At 54.1% G+C, this 19,573-nt stretch overlaps 2 protein-coding genes across 6 annotated transcripts; both read right to left on the reverse strand.

The window, feature by feature from the left end:
- Window positions 1-4,824: 4,824 nt before the first annotated feature.
- Window positions 4,825-13,835, reverse strand: MCRIP1 (MAPK regulated corepressor interacting protein 1). 5 transcript variants are annotated; one of them, XM_053568096.1, is made up of 6 exons: window positions 13,773-13,806; window positions 13,024-13,110; window positions 6,671-6,726; window positions 6,469-6,587; window positions 5,807-5,908; window positions 4,825-5,659 (listed from the first exon to the last, which is right to left on the reverse strand). In XM_053568096.1, the coding sequence occupies exons 2-6, from the start codon at window positions 13,030-13,032 to the stop codon at window positions 5,595-5,597; spliced, it is 351 nt and encodes a 116-aa protein (XP_053424071.1). In that variant the 5' UTR covers window positions 13,033-13,110; window positions 13,773-13,806; the 3' UTR covers window positions 4,825-5,594. The 5 variants fall into 5 exon arrangements, with proteins under 5 accessions (XP_053424071.1, XP_053424070.1, XP_053424072.1 ...); XM_053568095.1 differs by having other exon boundaries at window positions 13,768-13,806; XM_053568097.1 differs by lacking the exon at window positions 13,024-13,110 and having other exon boundaries at window positions 13,768-13,835.
- Window positions 13,836-14,084: 249 nt separating this feature from the next.
- PPP1R27 (protein phosphatase 1 regulatory subunit 27) lies at window positions 14,085-15,172 on the reverse strand. The gene is made up of 3 exons (XM_053568100.1): window positions 14,874-15,172; window positions 14,614-14,764; window positions 14,085-14,329 (listed from the first exon to the last, which is right to left on the reverse strand). Exons 1-3 carry the CDS (start codon window positions 15,061-15,063, stop codon window positions 14,206-14,208), a joined length of 465 nt encoding a protein of 154 aa, XP_053424075.1. The 5' UTR covers window positions 15,064-15,172; the 3' UTR covers window positions 14,085-14,205.
- Window positions 15,173-19,573: the final 4,401 nt, after the last annotated feature.

Consider the following 19,573-nt stretch of genomic DNA (forward strand, 5'->3'; position numbering starts at 1 on the left):
AAAAAAAAAGAAAAAGAAAAAAAATAAAAGCCTGGCTCGGCGCTTGTAGCTCAAGTGGCTAAGGCGTCAGCCACATACACCAGAGCTGGCAGGTTTGAATCCAGCCCAGGCCTGCCAAACAATAACTACAAAAAAAAAAAAAAAAAAATGCCGGCTCTTCCTCCCTGGCTGCCCAAGGATTGCCAGCCATCATGAACGACACAGTAACTATCTGGACCAGGAAGTTCATGACTAACCGACTACTTCAGAGGAAACAAATGGTCATTGATGTCCTTCATCCCGGGAAGGCAACAGTACCAAAGACAGAAATTAGAGAAAAACTAGCCAAAATGTACAAGACCACACCTGATGTCATCTTCATATTTGGATTCAGAACTCACTTTGGTGGTATTGGAAGACAACGGGCTTTGCATGATTTACGATTCTTTGGATTATGCAAAGAAAAATGAACCCAGGGCGGCGCCTGTGGCTCAGTGAGTAGGGCGCCGGCCCCATATGCCGAGGGTGGCGGGTTCAAACCCAGCCCCGGCCAAACTGCAACAACAAAAAAAATAGCCGGGTGCTGTGGCGGGCACCTGTAGTCCCAGCTACTCGGGAGGCTGAGGCAAGAGAATCACTTAAGCCCAGGAGCTGGAGGTTGCTGTGAGCTGTGTGATGCCACGGCACTCTACCAAGGGCCATAAAGCGAGACTCTGTCTCTACAAAAAAAAAAAAAAAAAAGAAAAATGAACCCAAACATAGACTTGGCCTGTATGAGAAGAAAAAGACGTCAAGAAAGCAGTGAACGGAACGCAAGAACAGAATGAAGAAAGTCAGGGGGACTGCAAAGGCTAATGTTGGTGCCGGCGAGAAGGCGAAGGACTAAAGACTCTACAGTGATGTTATCTGCAGACATTGTATAGATTTTTCACAAGAGGATTAATAAAGACTTTTCATGTGTAAAAAAAAAAAAAAAAAATGCCGGGCGTTGTGGTGGGTGACTGTAGTCCCAGCTGCTTGGGAGGCCGAGGCAAAAGAATTGCTTAAGCTCAGGAGTTGGAGGTTGCTGTGAGGCATGACGCCAGGGCACTCTACCAAGGGAGACAAAGATACTTTGTCTTTAAAAAAAAAACAAAAAAGGGCAGTGCCTGTGGCTCAGTCGGTAGGGCACTGGCCCCATATACCGAGGGTGGCGGGTTCAAACCCGGCCCCGGCCAAACTGCAACCAAAAAATAGCCGGGCGTTGTGGCGGGTGCCTGTAGTCCCAGCTACTCGGGAGGCTGAGGCAAGAGAATCGCTTAAGCCCAGGAGTTGGAGGTTGCTGTGAGCTGTGTGAGGCCACGGCACTCTACCAAGGGCCATAAAGTGAGACTCTGTCTCTACCAAAAAAAAAAAAAAAAAAACAACTTGGCCCTCCCTTTCTGCTGCAGGCCCTGGGGTTGCTGTGGAAATGGGCAAGTCTGTGAGACCCAGGAAAGTGGTGCTGGTGCACACTACTCTGGACGCAAAGCTGTCATTGTGGAGACCACTGGTGGTGGCACCTCGACGGCCCTGCCAGCCATGCTCTGTGGCTGAAATTGACCACTATCCCTGGAAAGGGACAGCTGCCATGGGTAAGAAATATTGCCAAACAATCACAGATCAAGTTTTTCATAAAAGTTTATGCCCAGTCACCTTGTGCGCACAAGGTGCTCTGTGGGCAACCCTTTGGACAAAACTGTGGTCGACAAGGGTGTTCTCAGATCCTGCTTCAAATACAAGGCCAGATAGGAAGCCAAGGCCAAGTTTGAAGAGGGGTACAAGGAACAAATGGTTCTTCCAGAAGCTGCACTTTTAGGTGTTTTTTGTTTTAGTCATTATTTATTTATTTATTTTTTTTTTGTAGAGACAGAGTTTCACTGTACCACCCTCGGTAGAGTGCCGTGGCGTCATACGGCTCACAGCAACCTCTAACTCTTGGGCTTACGCGATTCTCTTGCCTCAGCCTCCCGAGCAGCTGGGACTACAGGCGCCCGCCACAACGCCTGGCTATTTTTTTGTTGCAGTTTGGCCGGGGCTGGGTTTGAACCCACCACCCTCGGCATATGGGGCCGGCGCCCTACTCACTGAGCCACAGGCGCAGCCCGTCATTAAAGTATTTTACAAGACAAAATTAGAACCAAATAAAAGCTTAGATATCCCTTGAAAGAGGTCACTGTCTCATTGTAAACTGGGTTGTAAAACCCACAAGAGCTGCCAATACTGAATGGAAGCAAGCAACAACCAGGGCATGGGTGGGGAGCGCTCGGGGCGGGGAGTGTCTCCAGCAGCCAGCCAGCAGGTACCAGGGCTTGGTGCCCACACTGCAGCATCCTCCTCTTTGTTGAGTCCAGCTCCATGGGTAGGAGGCACTGGCCCCACAAGGCTGACCATTCCGGAGTCCACCTCAAGGAAGGGGTGGTGCGCTACACCCTCTCCCAGCCCTTCCCTTGCCCTCCTGCACTCTAGGTCCCTGAACCTACCTCTCTCCCAGCAAGGGGCCTAACCAGGCCATCCCCTCCTCTATGGTTTCTTGGCAGACAGACCCCCTAAGCCAAGAGCCTTTGGCAGGAAGAGGGGGTGAAGAGCCTCAAGCAGTGTCTCATACCCACCCAGGCCAGAAGGCATGGGATACGCAGGCCCAGGGGGCCATGGTGACAGTAGGCAGGGAAGGGTCCAGATTCCAGGGCCCAGTATAAGAATGACCCATAAAGGATTGGAGCCAAAATCAACCCCCTTTTTTTTTTTTTTTTGCAGTTTTTGGCTGGGGCTGGGTTTGAACCTGCCACCTCTGGCATATGGGGCTGGCACCTTACTCCTTTGAGCCACAGGCGCTGTCCATCAATCCCTTTTTTTTTTGAGACAGTCACACTATGTCGCCCTAGGTAGAGTGCCAACTCACAGCAACCTCCAACTCTTGGGCTTAAGCAATTCTCTTGCCTAAGCCTCCCAAGTAGCTGGGACTACAGGCGCTTGCAACAATGCCCAGCTATTTTTTCTTTTTTTTGCAGCTTTTGGTCGGGGCTGGGTTTGAACCCACCACCTCCGGCATATGGGGCCAGTGCCCTACTCCTTTGAGCCACAGGCACCATCCCCCAGCTATTTTTTTGTTGCAGGTGTCATTGTTGTTTACCTGGCCCAGGTTGGGTGCAAACCTGCCACCCTCCATGTGCAAGTGGCCCGTGCCATAACCATTGTGCTAGGGGCACCGAGCCTTTCCTTTTTTTTCCTTTCTTGAGACAGGATCTTACTCTGTCACCCAGGCTAGAGTACAGTGGTGTCACCATAGCTCACTGTAGCCTCAAACTCCTGAGGTGATCCTCCTGCCTTGGCCTCCAGGAGTGGTGAGTTGCTGTGAGCCCCATGCAGGGCCCTTGAGTCCCTTTCTTTGCTTTTTTTTTTTTGAGACAGAGCCTCAAGCTGTCACCCTGGGTAGAGTGCTGTGACATCACAGCTCACAGCAACCTCCAACTCTTGTGCTCAAGCAATTCTCCTGCCTCCGCCTCCCAAGTAGCTGGGACTACAGGTGCCCACCTTAACACCCAGCTACTTTTTGGTTGCAGCAGTCATTGTTGTTCGGCAGGCCCGGGCTGGATTTGAACCCGCCAGCTCAGGTGTATGGGGCTGGTGCCTTAGCCACTTGAGCCACATGTGCCGAGCCTCGAGTCCTTTTCTTAACTTAGCTTCTTCTGGGTATCTCCAGGTGCTGCGTAGGGGGTCCCTGCAGCCCTGTAAGGAAGATGCCTTTAGACCACCATGGCCCACACCCTCACTTTACAGATAGGGAAACCAAGTCAAGCCAGTGTGTCGTGTGCCCCAGGGGCTCACACCAACGGCGTGACAATAGCCACCAGACCACAGAGTCCAGGCTCCCATCTGAGGATTCTTGGATAGGTCTAACTTGTAGGAGACTGAGCACCCTGTCAAGAGTTTCCACGAGGCTCTTACCACACGAAGTAACAGGCTCAGAAAACATGACTTGCTTAGTCATACATGTGCTCTGGCGGCTGGCACTTGAGCCCATCCCTTGCATCCTGTCTGGGAAGCCCAAGTACAGGTGGGCCTCACCTTGCAGAGCTGCTTTTGGCCCCCGGTGCCTGGTAGCCATTACTGGGCAGGTCTTAGCAAGGACATGTGCCAGAGAGGAGCACACACAGGCCTAGCGCCCTGTTGACTGTCCCAGTGATATTCAAGTTGCAGCTGCCTGTACCTCACTAGGCCTCCCCCACCCCCACGTCCCCAGACAACATGAAGCAGCTTGGGTGACCCCACCTGGTGGGCACACAAACCCCTCAAAAAGACCGTATGTCCAAAAGGAGCTGGCTCCCATCCAGACACCAGCAAGTGTTCACTGCTCCAACAATGGCTGTTTTATTGCAGGAACAGCCCTTCCTGCCCCTCCTTCCCTGGGCAGTCTTGTCCCAAGTGAGCATCTCCTGCCCCAACTCTTCCACCAGGAGGCACTTGTGGGGCCACGGAGCCCTGGAACACTCTCCTGGGAAAGGGTGTTCCTGGAACAAGTTCTGGTTTCGTTTCTGAGCGGCTCAATGCCAAGGCTGCTTCCAGGTTTGAAAGTCAAGTATAATCGTGTCTCTGCCACCCTCTTTATCAGGACAGCAAAGGAACTAACTCTCCAGAGGGTCCACAGTTGGTGCCCCAGAGGATGGGTTCGGGGGCCCGGCCCACCCCCCCACAGAGGGACAAGAGCAGCCTCAGCCTCTCCCACCCAGGATGCCTCTGCTCCACCACCATCCTGCCCCTGGAGGCCCAGGCTCCCTGTGGGGTCCAGGCCCTTGAACAGAGAACTGCTGGGCTTGATGAACCACATCTGGGAATGGGGGTATGCAGGCCTTGGGGCAGGGCATGAGAAACTGCCATGAGGCCTACACAGAGCCACCGCCTTTATTCATGGACCTCCAGGCTCCAGATCCACACAGACACTTGGCTTTCAGAGGGCACAGGGAGAAAAGGGACCCTGGTGACCCTGCTAGCAACCCCCCAGAGAGCCAGGACAGACTCGTCAGCATCATCACCTCATGGTCACCTCGGTGCCCTGCCCAAGGGGCTACAGCGCCAGATGCTAGGAGGCCAGGCCTTGCACTGGGGACCCCTCCAGGGGCTAGGCCACAGGAGCAGCAGCCTCTGCAGAGACTGAAACTACTAGGCCAGGGGGCGGGGGGCTGGCCTTGTCCTGTGTCTTGGCCACCTTAAGGACAAAACTAGCCCAATGCCACAAGCCAGGGTGACAAGAGGTACCATCTATTCCCTCCTGACTCTGAGGCCAGGGTGGGGGCAGAGGTGAGGAGGACAGGGAAAGAAGGGGGCCAGGTAGCTCCACAGATGCAGCCAGGCCTGGAGGAGGACAGGGCTGGCAGGTCCACAATCCCTAGTGACAGAGGCAGCTTGAGACACCCCAGAGAGGAAAGGAGGGGCTTGGAGAGAAGGGGCTGCCCTAGCCATCAATCACACGGTCCTGGGGGCCTAGGTTTGCTGCCTGCTGGGGCAAGGCCCCTCCCCTCCAGGAGTGGCCCACAAGACAGGAGGTAACCAAGGTCAAGTGCACCCTGGTCTTCCAGAGGCGGGGAGGGCTGGGTGCTCTAAGATTTCTTGGTGTCCTGCGTGTTCCGGCGCTTCAGGTCACTCAGGTCGATGGGTTTGAAGGCTGCCAAGAGACAGTGTGGTCAATCGTGGTCACGGGGCTCCATCCAGTCCCCACCTCTGGCCCTGGGACCAAGCTGTCTTAGAACAGGACACCAGGAAGTAAGCAAGAAGTGGGGCCCTTCCTGTCCCCCAAGGGCACCCCACTCACTCTTCAGGCTGGGGTTAGGGACCTTTTCCACATACTCCTCCACCAGGCCACGCTCACTGCCCGATATCTGGCTCCGCAGGTCTCGCTCCACACCCTGCCAGGCTGCGGGCAAACAGAGGGCGGGTGTGGTTAGAGTCCTGACCTGGGGTCAGTGTCCAGCAGGGTCCTAGCTAGCCACTGTCCAAGCCAGAGAGCATCTGTCTTCAGTGCCTGCGCCCCATGGCACAGCCTCTCTGCCCTGCCCAGCAGGCCCTCTCCTGCACAAATGACCAGGGCCACAGTCAGAAGCCTCTGGGTAGCCCTGCTTCTTGGGGTCCTCACCCCTGGCATACATCTCCTGCTCCTGGCCACTTCTGCTCCATGCTGTGCCCAAGGCTGGGCATACCCTCTGTCCCCTACCCCCGCCTCCCTCTCCCCAGAAATCCCCCAGTGCCAGGGTCAGACTCTAACCACTGCCTCCCTCCTGAGGCTGCCCAGCCTCCTGCTCTGCTCTCCCACTATCAGAACCAGGTCTCCCCACCAAACAGGGTCTCCTTGGTCAGCCCAGCCCTCCTGGGCCCCAAGAGGCTGTGGAAGGGCTGATTGGGCTCTGCCCTGGAAGGGCCAGGAAGGCAGGCAAGGGGCTCCAGGAAGTTCCCTGGGCTTGCAGCAGATACACCCACCTTCGTAAATAAAGCGTACATTCTCCTCATGGGCTGGGGTGAAGATCTCACTGCTGCTGGTGGGAGAGCGGGGGCTGCTATTCCTCTTGCCGTTGTAGACGACTCTGGAGACAGGGGAGCTAGGGAGGCCAGCGCATGAGGATGGGGCTAAGACCCACACCCCACCCCCAGGCGGAGGCCACCCTGTCTGCCTAAGACCCACCTGGTCATTGCTGGGGCGTCTGGTCCCAGTCCTCCGCTGCCAGGTCCCCTCTGCTTCTGAAATGCAAGATCACACAGGAGTGGTATGGAGAACCATGCTCTGCAGCAGAGGGCTGCAGAGGAGGCACACTTGCCTCCTCCCTAGAATCTGTGAACAACCCTGTGACTGCACTGCCCACTGCCCATAGGCAGGTAGCTGTGGGCCCTGCATGACCCCATGCAGCTAAGGATGACACAGGGGTAAGAGGTGGAGGTGAGCCAGGGCATACACGGGCCCAAGCCCATGAACTTGTCCAGTGTCCTCACTGACAGCACCTGGACCAGTGCTGCCCAGAGTCCCTTCCTTACACACATCAGGCAACAGCTCTGTTGACATTCCTGCTGGCCGCCTCTGGAGATCTAGTGTCCCTGGAGAGCCTAGCTCTGTCCTTGGGGGTTACGGGGCTGGGCTTGCTTCTCCTGAGTTGTACTCTCCTTTCTGTGAAATAGGACAAGCTTCCCAATGGTCACATAGGCTCCCCAGCACAGGCCCCTGTCCCAGCTCCCTGCTCCCCTGGTGTGGACACGAGCCCAAGTCAGTGCCCTGGAGAGATAGGAGCAGAGCAGGCAGGGTGCCTTGGAACGTGGCCTGCTTACCACTGCACTCTCCGCCCAGAGGACTCTGTAGCTCTGGGGGAGGAAGTGACCTGTGAGGCTCAGGTTCTGCATTGGCCAGCTGAGGACACACAGCACTAAGGTAAGGAAGCTGGCTACACTGGGATGGTCAAGAGGGGCACTCGCCAGGTGCTGTGGGCAGGAGAATCCCAGAGAACTATTAGTACAAGCTCCGTCCCTGCCCATTCCTATTTCTGGGGTCCTGGGGCTCACTCTGTTAGCCCTGCTAGAGTGCTGGGGTGTCAGCCTAGCTCACAGCAACCTCAAACTCCTAGGCTCAAAGAGATCCTCCTGCCTCGGCCTTCCCAGTAGGTGAGACTACAACCATCTGCCATATAACACCCAGCTAATCTTTCTAGTTTTAGAGACAGGATCCCATTCTTGCTCAGCCTGGTCTCAAACCCCTAAGTTCAGGCAATCCTCCTGTCTCAGCCTCCCAGAGTTCTGGGATTACAGGGGTGAGCTACCACAGTCTGCTTATGTAAATGTTTTTCATTCTTTTATTTATCCTTATTCATTAAAAGTGTAACTCTAGAAAGCAATAATGACATCCATATGCAATACCCTCGAATATACTAATCGGTTTTGTTGAATTTAGAACAAACATGCAGTGAAAGCATTTTCAGCCAACAAAGAATAACATATTTCTCTTTGTACCTTTTGGTGGGGGCAGCAATCTAGCTGGTATTTTTACAAAAATTATTGGAAAATCCCTTGGAAAAATGTTGAAACGGTTTTTGCACACTGCAACCTTTAAGCTAATGCTTGGCACCCATAGCTGAGTGGTTAGGGTGCTGGCCACATACTGGGGCTGGTGGGTTCAAACCTGGCCAGCGCCTGCTAAACAACGACAACTACAATAAAAAAAAAAAAAATAGCCAGGTGTTGTGACGGGCGCCTATAGTCCCAGCTACTTGGGAGACTGAGACAAGAGAATTGCTTAAGCCCAAGAGTTTGAGGTTGCTGTGAGCTATGACACCATATCACTCTACCAAGGGCAACAATAGCAAGACTCTGTCACAAAAAAAAAAAAAAAAAATAGGCTGCTTCAGCAATGCTATGTATGGAATTGATGATGAAATTTACTGAGATGAGGAAAATGACTCTTGAGAAGACACCTGTGATGTAGAAACTGGAGAAGACTATACTTAGCCTGGGCAAGATGGCTCATGCCTGTAGTCCCGGTTCTCTGAGAGGCTGAGGCAGGATGATTGCCTGAGCTCAGGAGTTCAAGACTGGTGTGAGCAAGAGTGAGACCCCATCTCTCCTAAAAACAGAAAAACTAGCCAGGCATTGTGGTGGGTGCCAGTAGTCCCAGCTACTTGGGAGTCTGAGGCAAGATGAATGCTTGAGTCCAAGAGTTTAAGATTAGTGCAAGCTATGACACCACAGGGTTCTACCCAGGGCAAATGAGTGAGATTCTGTCTCAAAAAAAAAAAAAAAAAAAAGACAACGACTATGATGTTGACATAGTTGATGTCTGATGTTGACAAGCAGAAGAACTCCTCGCCTTCTATGATGTACAAATGTCGTAATTTGTTACCAGTACATAAAACCTGGTATCTGTTTTTGTATTTTATAATAATAATTTTATTTTTTTTTTTTTTAGAAACAGTCTCACTTTATCACTCTCAGTAGCGTGCGGTAGCATCATAGCAACCTCAAACTCCTGGGCTTAGGCAATTCTCGTCTCAGCCTCCCAAGTAGGTGGGACTACAGGTGCCCGCCACAACGCCTGGCTATTTTTTGTTGCAGTCTGGCCGGGGTTGGGTTTGAACCCACTACCTTCAGAATATGGGGCTGGCGCCTTCCTCACTGAGCCAAAGTCACCACCATATTTTGTAATTATTATTATTTTTTTTAATTTATTTTATTTTGTTGTTGTTGTTGCAGTTTGGCCAGGGTTGGGTTTGAACCCACCACCCTCGGCATATGGGGCTGGCGCCCTACTCACTGAGCCACAGGCGCCACCCTATTTTGTAATTATTTTTAACATAAAATTTCTTGTACCATGTTAAAAAATAAACAATAAAATTTTTACTGAATAGACAAAAAAATTGGGTACACTTTAATCATGGGAGTGTGTTACGCTTGTCAAAATATGGGCATTCTGTGGCTGGAAGTCGTGTACACTATCCTGCTGACACCAGGCAACCCCCTCTAAGAGTCAGGGCATCCACACCCTCACTTCTCTGGAGGCACCCCCAACAATGCCGACCTACTCTACTAAGGTTGAAATCACAGCCACGAAAGTCACATCTCAGGGAGGTCTCTGTGGTTCCTAATCCAAAATGACAAGAGACAGAGCCATTGTTGTATGTTGTCTTTTTCTTTCTTTCTTTTTGAGTCTTATTTTGTCACCCTCGGTAGAGTGCTGTGGCATCTTATAGCTCACAGCAATCTCAAATTCTTAGGCTCAAGCAATCCTCTTCCCTCAGCCTCCTGAGTAGCTGGGACAGGTGCCCGCCACAATGCCTGGCTATTTTTAGAGATGGGGACTCACTCTTGCTCAGGCTGGTCTCAAGCTTATGAAATCAGGTAATCGTCTTGCCTTGGTCTCCCAAAGTGCTGGAATTACAGGCGTGAGCCATCACACCTAGCCTCATATGTTGTGTCTTTCAACTGAACACTTTTATTTTTTTATTTTATTTGTTGTTTTTTTTTTTTTTTTCAGACAGAGGCTTAAGCTGTCGCCCTGGGTGGCATCACAGCTCACAGCAACCTCAATTGGGCTTAAGTGAATTCTTTTGCCTCAGCCTTCCAAGTAGCTGGGACTACAGGTGCCCAACACAATGCCTGGCTATTAAATGGACACTTTTTTTTTTTTTTTGTAGAGACAGAGTCTCACTGTACCGCTCTCAGGTAGAGTGCCATGATGTCACACAGCTCACAGCAACCTCTCTAACTCTTGGGCTTACGCGATTCTCTTGTCTCAGCCTCCCGAACAGCTGGGACTCTGGGTGCCCGCCACAACACCCGGCTATTTTTTTGTTACAGTTTGGCTGGGGCTGGGTTTGAACCTGCCACCCTTGGCATATGGGGCTGGCCACCCCCTACTCACTGAGCCACAGGCGCTGCCCTAAATGGACACTTTTTTTTTTTTTTTTTGTAGAGACAGAGTCTCACTGTACCGCCCTCGGGTAGAGTGCCGTGGCGTCACACAGCTCACAGCAACCTCTAACTCTTGGGCTTACGCGATTCTCTTGCCTCAGCCTCCCGAGCAGCTGGGACTACAGGCGCCCGCCACAACGCCCGGCTATTTTTCTGTTGCAGTTTGGCCGGGGCTGGGTCCGAACCCGCCACCCTCGGCATATGGGGTCGGTGCCCTACTCACTGAGCCATAGGCGCCGCCCCCTAAATGGACACTTTTAAAAATGAAAGGGATCCTGTTATTTACTAAGCATGAAACAGAGAAGTCCAGGCAAAGTGTGTGTAGAGCAGTGAGAATACAGGAAAACACAGGATGGAGAGAAAAGACCTCTGCCAGCCACAGCAAACAGGGGCAGCTGATCTGCCAGGCCATTTACACACACTGCAAGAGTCCCCACAGCTAAGCCAAGAAGGCACCCTGACAAACCCATTTCAGAGAGTGAGGAGCCCAGTGCAGGTGGCTCCCAAGTGACTCCAAATCCTTGCCCCTCCTACAGCTTCCAGGGCTATGGCAGCTGAGGCTGGGCCCAAATGCTCCAGCTGGCCTGAACCACTCCAGGGCCTGCCTCAGCTCTTGCCTGCACATTACCACAGGTCTTTAGACTCCCTGAAACACCCACTCCCCACACTCATAAGATAGGGAGGGGGAGTCTCATTAGATGGATCTTTGTAGAACCTTCCTTGTCCATGAGACACAGGGCTTCAAAGACTTCCTAGGGGAGGTAGGGGTGCGTGACAGCACAAAGTGCAGGGTGGGTCAGAACCCCAGTCTCTAGCTTCCTAGTCTCAAACTTCCCCCCACACAGCCATATGCCTAGGGACATGACGTGAAGTGATACTGTTCTCCAACGAAGTGATAATGGATATTCCGGAATCAATGACGCCACTGCTATTCATTCTATGTTCCTTTGGAGTTTGTGACATTTAATTTCCCTTTCTTTCTTGTTGTTGTTGTTTTTTTTTTTTTTTTGCAGTTTTTGGCTGAGGTTGGGCTTGAACTCACCACCTCCTACCCCTTTGAGCCACAGGCGCCACCCTCTTTCTTGTTTTTTGGAACAGAGTCTTACTTTGTCACCCTAGTAGAGTGCCATGGTGTCATAACTCACAGCAACCTCAAACTCTTGGGCTCTAGTGATTCTCTTGCTTCAGCCTCCTTATAGGCACCCACCAAAACATCCCGCTAATTTTTTTTTTTTTTTGGTGACAGTCTTACTTGGTCACCCTTGGTAGAGTGCTGTGATATCTTAGCTCACAGCAACCTCAAACTCTTGGGTTCAAGTGATCCTCTTGCCTCAGCCTTCCACGTAGTTGGGACTACAGGAGCCGGCCACAACACCTGGCTATTTTTAGAGATGAGGTCTCGCTCTGGCTGAGGCTGGTCTTGAACCTGTGAGCTCAGGCAATCCTGAGCTGGGATTACTTACAGGCATGAGCTACTGGGCCTGGTCTGCCTGGCTATTTTTTAGAAACGGGGGTCTCGCACTTGCTCAGGCTGGTCTCGAACCTGTGACTCAGGCTATCCACCCGCCTCTGCCTCCCACAGTGCTAGAATTACAGGCGTAAATCTGGGAAAATATTTACATTTTCTTTTTTTTTTTTGTAGAGACAGATTCTCACTTTATGGCCCTTGGTAGAGTGCTGTGGCCTCACACAGCTCACAGCAACCTCCAACTCCTGGGCTTACACGATTCTCTTGCCTCAGCCTCCCGAGTAGCTGGGACTACAGGCGCCCGCCACAATGCCCGGCTATTTTTTGGTTGCAGTTTGGCTGGGGCTGGGTTTGAACCCGCCACCCTCGGTATATGGGGCCGGTGCCTTACCGACTGAGCCACAGGCGCCGCCCTCTTAAAGTCCATTTTCCCTTCACATTCTATCTTTTTCAGCCAATGAGGCTTATGAAAAAATGTTCTACTACCCAAGCAGATACCAGTAGGTTACTGCATTACCGCCCCAAACAGAGGCCTGCTGGTCCTTAGAGACACCCAGGCAAGGATTTCTGCCCTGCTCCACCTGTCACCCTCCTTCCTGGGTGATGGCCTGGCCGCACAGCAGCAGACCTGAGCCTTTGTACCCACCTCTGCATCTCTGTCCTACTCAGAAACCTCAACATCCTCTGAATCACCCCGATTCCAAGCCACATCCTTTAGAAAGACTCAGCTCCTGGGCAGCGCCTGTGGCTAAGTGAGTAGGGCGCCGGCCCCATATGCCGAGGGTGGTGGGTTCAAACCCAGCCCCGGCCAAACTGCAACAAAAAAATAGCCAGGTGTTGTGGCGGGCGCCTGTAGTCCCAGCTGCTTGGGAGGCTGAGGCAAGAGAATCGCGTAAGCCCAAGAGTTAGAGGTTGCTGTGAGCCGTGTGACGCCACGGCACTCTACCGGAGGGCGGTACAGTGAGACTCTATGTCTCTACAAAAAAAAAAAAAAAAAAAAACTAGAAAGACTCAGCTCCTAAAACTCACCTTCTCCAAACGTTCCCAACATTTTACACTCAGTGACTCCCCGTTTACATGTCTGGGCTGTTGCTCAAGCTGTCCCCTCTGCCCAAAACTACCCTACTCATCTTCGGGAGTCCAGATGAAAGACCATCTTCTCCGGGCAGTCTACTCCGGGGCAATGCAGAGGAGCAGGATCCGGACAGCTGGTAACCACAGACATGCTGTGGAGCCCGCCATCCTGTGCGGCCCTGTGCTCCTTGCCGTGGTCTGGGTCAGTAGCCACTGCCCAGTGAGGTCCTCAGAGCAGAGCAGGAGCCGGTCCCACCCCGTTTACGTCGCGGACCCAGCGTGGCGTCCCGCAAGGGGAGCCCACTAACGCGCGGAAAGCGGGGTGACAGACGGAAAGGAAGAACTGAGGAGCCTGGATGGCGCGCTCCAGGGCTCAGGAGGCATCCTCGGAAACGTCCCCTTGGGAAAATGAGGACAGGAGGACGTTTGTCAATCTGAGCAACAGCAGCTTCAGACAGCTAGTGTCCGGCAGGGGCCGGTCCCTGGCTCGTCTCTGCGGAGTTCCATGTCCTGCCCGCGCGGACCGGGAAGCAGCGGCGCTGCCCGCAGACGCGGGAGTCCGGGCGACGCCCTCCCAGCGCCGGGCACCGGGCAGCCGCGCAGGAGGGAGGCGGGGCGCGGGGCGGCCCCGGGGCCCACAGCGGGCGCGGCCCTCCCGCCCGGCCCCTCCCCTCGCGGCGGCCCCGCCCGGCCCAGCTGGGCACCCGCGGCCGCGGCGACAACAGGGCGGGGCTCAGCCGCGCCCGCCTCAGCCCGCCCCGACCCACTGCTCGGCGCCGCGCCCGCCTCACCTCACCCCGAATCGCCGCCGCCGCCTCTTCCAGCTGGGAGGCCCCGCCGGAAGTGACGCCACAGACTCTCAGCCGGCGCGCAGGCGCAGGCGGAGAGCGAGCACGTGACTGCCCGGCGCGCGCGGGGGCGGGGGAGTGGCGGGAGGGCTGGGGGCTCTGGCTACCTGCGCGGCGGGAGAGACTGGGGGTTCGGGGGCAGGGCTGCGAGGCTGTGGCCGCCGCGCTTCTCCAACCTGACCTGAGTGGACTACGAGGCCCGTCGACCCTCGGAAGCGGCTGCAGCCGAGTACAGTAATAGGGCCACCACCGCGGACTTGGGAATCACTTTTATTGAAAAAGTAAAAAGTGTCACAATAAAAATTCACCTGGAGAAAAAGCCAGGTCTGAAGGGGGTGGGGCAGGTTGTGACCGCGCCAGGCGCCCTGAGGCAGACCTGGCTCAGTCCATCCTGGTTCTTTTGAGGAGCTCGACCAGGTCCTTGAAGTTCGGGTCGATGAGGTCGGAGGGCAGGTCGCCGTCGTCGTTGGCTGCGCCTCTGTCCGCCCCCAGGGAGATGAGGTACCTGGGCAGAGGACAGCTGGCTGCAGCGGGGGCGGCCTGGGGTCACCTGTTCGCTTTTTCCAGGGAGTGTGAGGAGGAAGAAACCTGACCCTCTGGAAGTGGTGGCCAGGTTTCCACTGTGCTCTAATGAGGGCAATAGGGCAGAAACCCTCCAGAAGCCTTCTGAGTTCTTGCCAACACTGCCTCTGTCACCTTTTGGGGGGCCACATCCTGGAGGCTAGTCTCAACAGGCTAGCCTTGGAGCGGTGAGGAGAAAGCCTGGGCAGCCCCGGCCCACCCTCTCACCTGGCTATATTAGGGTACCCATCACTGCAGGCGATGTGCAGGGGCGTCCAGCCTGTCTCATCCCGCTGGTGAATGTCGGCCCCATATTTGACCAGCAGCTTCACGCAGTCCAGGTTTCCAGAGAGCACAGCTTCGTGCAGGGCGGCCAGGCCTGGGTAGGGAAGGGGACAGGGGTCAAGGTCGAGGCAGAGGTCTGACGCCCTTAATGGCCTTCCCCTCCCCCCACAGACCCTCAGCCAGTTCCTCTAGTGTCAGCTTACCTGAGGGGTGGATGGTGTCCAGGGAGACCTTCTGGGCCCGGAGGAAGCGCCTCACCTGCTCCAGGTCACCCTGGCGGATGTGGTCCAGGAACAAAACATCATTGGGGAAACGTACACTGCGATTGGCCAACAGCCTCCGGCGCCGCTGCCTCGGACTGTAGCGGGCATAGCGGGCAGTTCTGCTGGGCATCCTGTGGGCTGTGGGGTGGGCTGTCCCTCTGGGACCTCTACTGCCCTAGGGTGAGGAAGGAGCCCGGCCCAGCCCAGATCAGCAGGAGAGTTCTGTCTGAGGAGACCTCACTCGTAATTTATATAGAGCATAGAGAGCTATATAAAGCTTCGAGGTCACGCCTGCCCTCAAAGGGGCTGAAACTGAGCTGCTCCCTACCCCCTGCGGCCAAGATCATGTTTAGTGACTCATCTTTCAGCCCACCTGTCACCCTGCCCAGCCCAAAGGGGTCAGATCCTTTCTGGCTCCTACTCCCTGTCACACAGCTGGACTTAGAAGGTACCTTACTTACAGAGGGCAGGTCGAAGAGGCACCAGGACAGAGCCCCTGAGGACAACCAGGAGTGAGGGCCTGCTGTCTACTTCCTGGAAAGCCAGGAGTCTCTCCCCACCCCACCCCCATGTCTGAAGCAGCACAGGTCTACCAAGGTATGGAGGAGGCTGGAGCCTCTCCACCCCACGCCTGGCAGTTTCTGCCTCCAGCTTCCATCTTCCAGTATGCTTGCATCAGTCTCAGCAGTTTCTCTAAACTGCCTTGAGGGCACTGCCTCTTGCTCAGCCAGTCCCCAGGGGTCCCCAAGTACTCATGCTCCCACCCTCCACAGTATCTCTGGGTTGTGGATTGTAGACACCTGCTCATACAGGGCAGTGCCCATTGTATTCCCAAAGATAGGGACTGTACTCCCAGGGTGGGTGCACTCCCTCTGCCTCAGCCTGTAGGGACACAACCAATGAACTTTTAAGAAAACCATGTTCTATCAGGCTCATCTTTGTAGGACATGACAAGAGCCAGGCAAAGGGGATAAGGAGATGGGTACTGAGGCAGAGCTGGGCCAGGGGTTGACACAGGAACATATCTTTGGGGTCAGAGATGGCCATTGGTGGTACAGAGCTCCCTGAAGCACTGGAAGCTGGCTGCATGAGTCTGCTCAGGCCCCAGAACAGGGACAGAGTGGGGACTTAAACTACTACATGAAGGGGACTACTACTACCACATGAAGGCTGCCTCTTTTCATGTGGCAGAAAGTTCTGCCTGCCCTCCCTGTCAGAACTCCCTCACAGTTCTACAGGCTGGAAGTCCTCATGAGGTCATGGTGTCAAGGTGTCAGGGGCCGTTCCTTCTAAGGCTCTGAGGGAGGTTGGTACCAGGCTTCTCTCCAGCATCTGGTGGTTGCCCCCGGCTCTGGTGTCCCTTGGCTAATAGCATCACCCTGAGCTCTGCCTTTGTCTTTACATGGCATTCTTCTGTTTGTGTCTAAGTTTCCTCTTATTATGAAGACTGGCACACAGGCGATGGCTCCACCTGCTCCAGGATTGTAACCTGTTTCCAAACAAGGTCTTGTTCTGAAGTACTGGGGGTTACAACTTCCGTGTGACTCTGGAGGGACACAATTCAGTCCATAACACTGGTAGCACCCTCTGGGTGGTCACAAAAGGCCTGAGTGAGGGCAAAACCAAGAACTGGCCAGCAACCCCCTGCAGGAATGTGGAGGTAGCAAGGTCACCAGCAGGCCACTCTGGATCTTTCAAAATCAAACCAGCAACTGTCAGACACTCTAGGTGCCCACAAAGCCTCAGGCCAAATGCTACAAGAGAAATGACATCACCTGCGGCTCCCTGCCTGCCTCAGGTCCTTTCAACCTGCCCAAGGCAAGCCCCTCAGGCCTTGGAGTGGGCACAATGCCTCTCTGTGCTCCTTTCCCTGGCCACTTATTGTGGCACCTGGAGCCTCAGACCAGGTCACACCTGCAGGGACCCTGCTGGGGATGATTCCCAGCATCCCTGCATTTTCAGAACTCAGGGTAAGAGGCTAGTCAGTTAGGACTCCTGGCCATTTGGGAGGAAATGGATAGTTTTTTCGGTTGTTTACAGGAAGCTCAGAGACTGACTTTCTGCACAACAGGGAGGATGGAGAAGCCACCTACCACATGAAGACTGCCTCTTTTCATGTGGTGGAAAGTTCTGCTTGCTGTCCCTGTCAGAGGATCAGGTGAAAGAGCACTGGATGAAGCTGCCACCAGCAGTGTGGACAGGAGGATCAGAAGGCCAGCCCTTTCCAGGAGTGACTAGACCTGGCTCGAGCCAGGTGAGCCCAATCAGGGTCCTCTGTCCATCTGGAGGTGAGCTGAGCTGAGAGAGTTTGGAGTTTTTGGCTTTGAAGTTTCCACTGGATGAGAGCAAGGACTGGTGCCCAAAGCCTTCCCAGCCACAACAGGTCGCCTTTATTCTAGCAAGGACGCGGGGAACTCCGTGTTCCAGGCCATGGACACTACCTGACAGCCATCTCCCCTGTGAAGGCCTCATGCCTGACCTGCTGAACAGTCGGTAAAGTGTCCTATTGCATGGATGACATAAGAACAAAACCTGTGGCTTGGCGCCTATAGCTCAGCTGCTAGGGCACCGGCCACATACACCAGGGCTGGCGGGTGTGAATCAGGCCCAGGGCCTACCAAACAACAATGACAACTACAACAAAAAGATAGTTGGGTGTTATGGCAGATGCCTGTAGTCCCAGTGCTTGGGAGGCTGAGGCAAGAGAATCACTTAAGCCCAAGAGTTGGAGGTTGCTGTGAGCTGTGACACTATGGCAGTCTACCTAGGGTGATAAAGTGAGACTCTGTCTTAAAAACAAAAAACAAAACCACAAGAAAACTCTGTATTTATGTAGTTTTGTCCGTGATTCTTTTCAGTCTGTGTGAAATTGTGGTTGACTTGATTTGCAGAAAGTTCACCATCCAACCTCTTAATGTCCGACAAATGCAAGCAGCAGCGCTCTGCACAAAGCAGGAGACCAGAGGACTGTTGGGAGAGCCGGCTGGAGGCCAGCCCAGGGCAGGACAGCCTGAGGGGATGGTGCCCTGGCCCAGCAGCTGCTCCTTTAGGTTCCAGTCCAGTGGCTTCCTGGCACCTGCAGAAAGGGGACAGTGAGAGATTGGGAAACCCAGGCTGCTAAGCCTTCGCCTCCCCCATGGGCTGTAGAGCTGCCTCATTAATCCTCCAGCCAGGCCAGAGAGGCTTTGGACATGCACCACAGCCTCCCGCCAAACCCCAGTCCTGGAATGTGCTTGTCTGCTGCCTCTACAGAAAGGCACTGGTACCTCTGCCTCAGGAGCACATGATGGCCTTGCTCAGGGCAGTTCCCAGAACAGCTGGTCAGCAGGGAGCCTGGGGTGGGCACAGCCCACCTCTCCTCACTGTGGCTGGAGACCCCCTGTGCTCAGCCAGTTGGCTTCCCTTATCAGAGACCCTGGCAGAGCCCCAGCCCTTGCTCCTCAGCTCACTTTGGGGAGCAGAGCTAACACTCTCCCATCTTCTGATGCCCAAGCCTTTTCCATGAATACATGTTTCGCCAGGCATAGAGGCTCACCTGTGATCCCAGCATTCTGGGAGGCAGGTAGATTGCTTGAGCTCTCAAGTTTGAGACCAGCCGGAGCAAGAGCAAGACCCCCATCTCTAAAAAATAGCGGGGTGTGGCTCGGCACCTGTGGCTCAAGCAGCTAAGGCGCCAGCCACATACACCTGAGCTGGCGGGTTGGAATCCAGCCTGGGCCCACCAAACAACGACGGCTGCAACCAAAAAATAGCTGGGCGTTGTGGCGGGCACCTGTAGTCCCAATTACTTGGGAGGCGGAGGCAGGAGACTCGCTTGAGCCCAGGAGTTGGAGGTTGCTGTGAGCTGTGACGCCACAGCACTCTACCCAGGGTGACAGCTTGAGGCTCTGTCTCAATAAAAATAAAATTAAAAAAAACTGGCGGGGTGTTGGGGCAGGCGCCTGTAGTCCCAGCTACTTGGGAGGCTGAGGCAAGAGAACTGCTTGAGCCCAAGAGTTTGAAGTTGTTGTGAGCTGTGATGCCACAGCACTCTACTGAGGGCGACAAAGTGAGACAGAGTCTCTCAAAAAAAACAAAACAATCACAACTGCAACAAAAAATAGCTGAGTGGGCAGCGCCTATGGCTCAGTCGGTAAGGCGCCGGCCCCATATACGGAGGGTGGCGGGTTCAAACCCGGCCCCAGCCAAACTGCAACCAAAAAATAGCCGGACGTTGTGGCAGGCGCCTGTAGTCCCAGCTACTTGGAAGACTGAGGCCAGGGAATCGCTTAAGCCCAAGAGTTTGAGTTGCTATGGGCTGTAATGCCACAGCACTCTACTGAGGGCGACAGTGAAACTGTCTCAAAAAAAGAAAAAAAAGGTGCATTCCCTTCCTGAACTGGGGCTAACACAGTCACATGGAAAGCCAGGTAGCTTCCTCTCCAGCGTTGTCATTCTTCACAGAAGGCTCAGTAACAAGCACAGCTGGCTCATTTCATCCACACAGAAAGCCTGCATCTCCCTGCTTTCTGCCAGCCCCGGCAATGACCAAAAGGGAATGGCCTAGAGCCCTGTTGCTGTGGCTGGAGCAACTCCAGATATGTCCACACTCAGGCTCAATGCAGTGACAATTAGATTTCCAAGGACATTACTGCCAGCAG

Source organism: Nycticebus coucang, chromosome 18, assembly GCF_027406575.1.
Source record: "Nycticebus coucang isolate mNycCou1 chromosome 18, mNycCou1.pri, whole genome shotgun sequence".
Taxonomy (NCBI): Eukaryota; Metazoa; Chordata; class Mammalia; order Primates; family Lorisidae; genus Nycticebus; species Nycticebus coucang.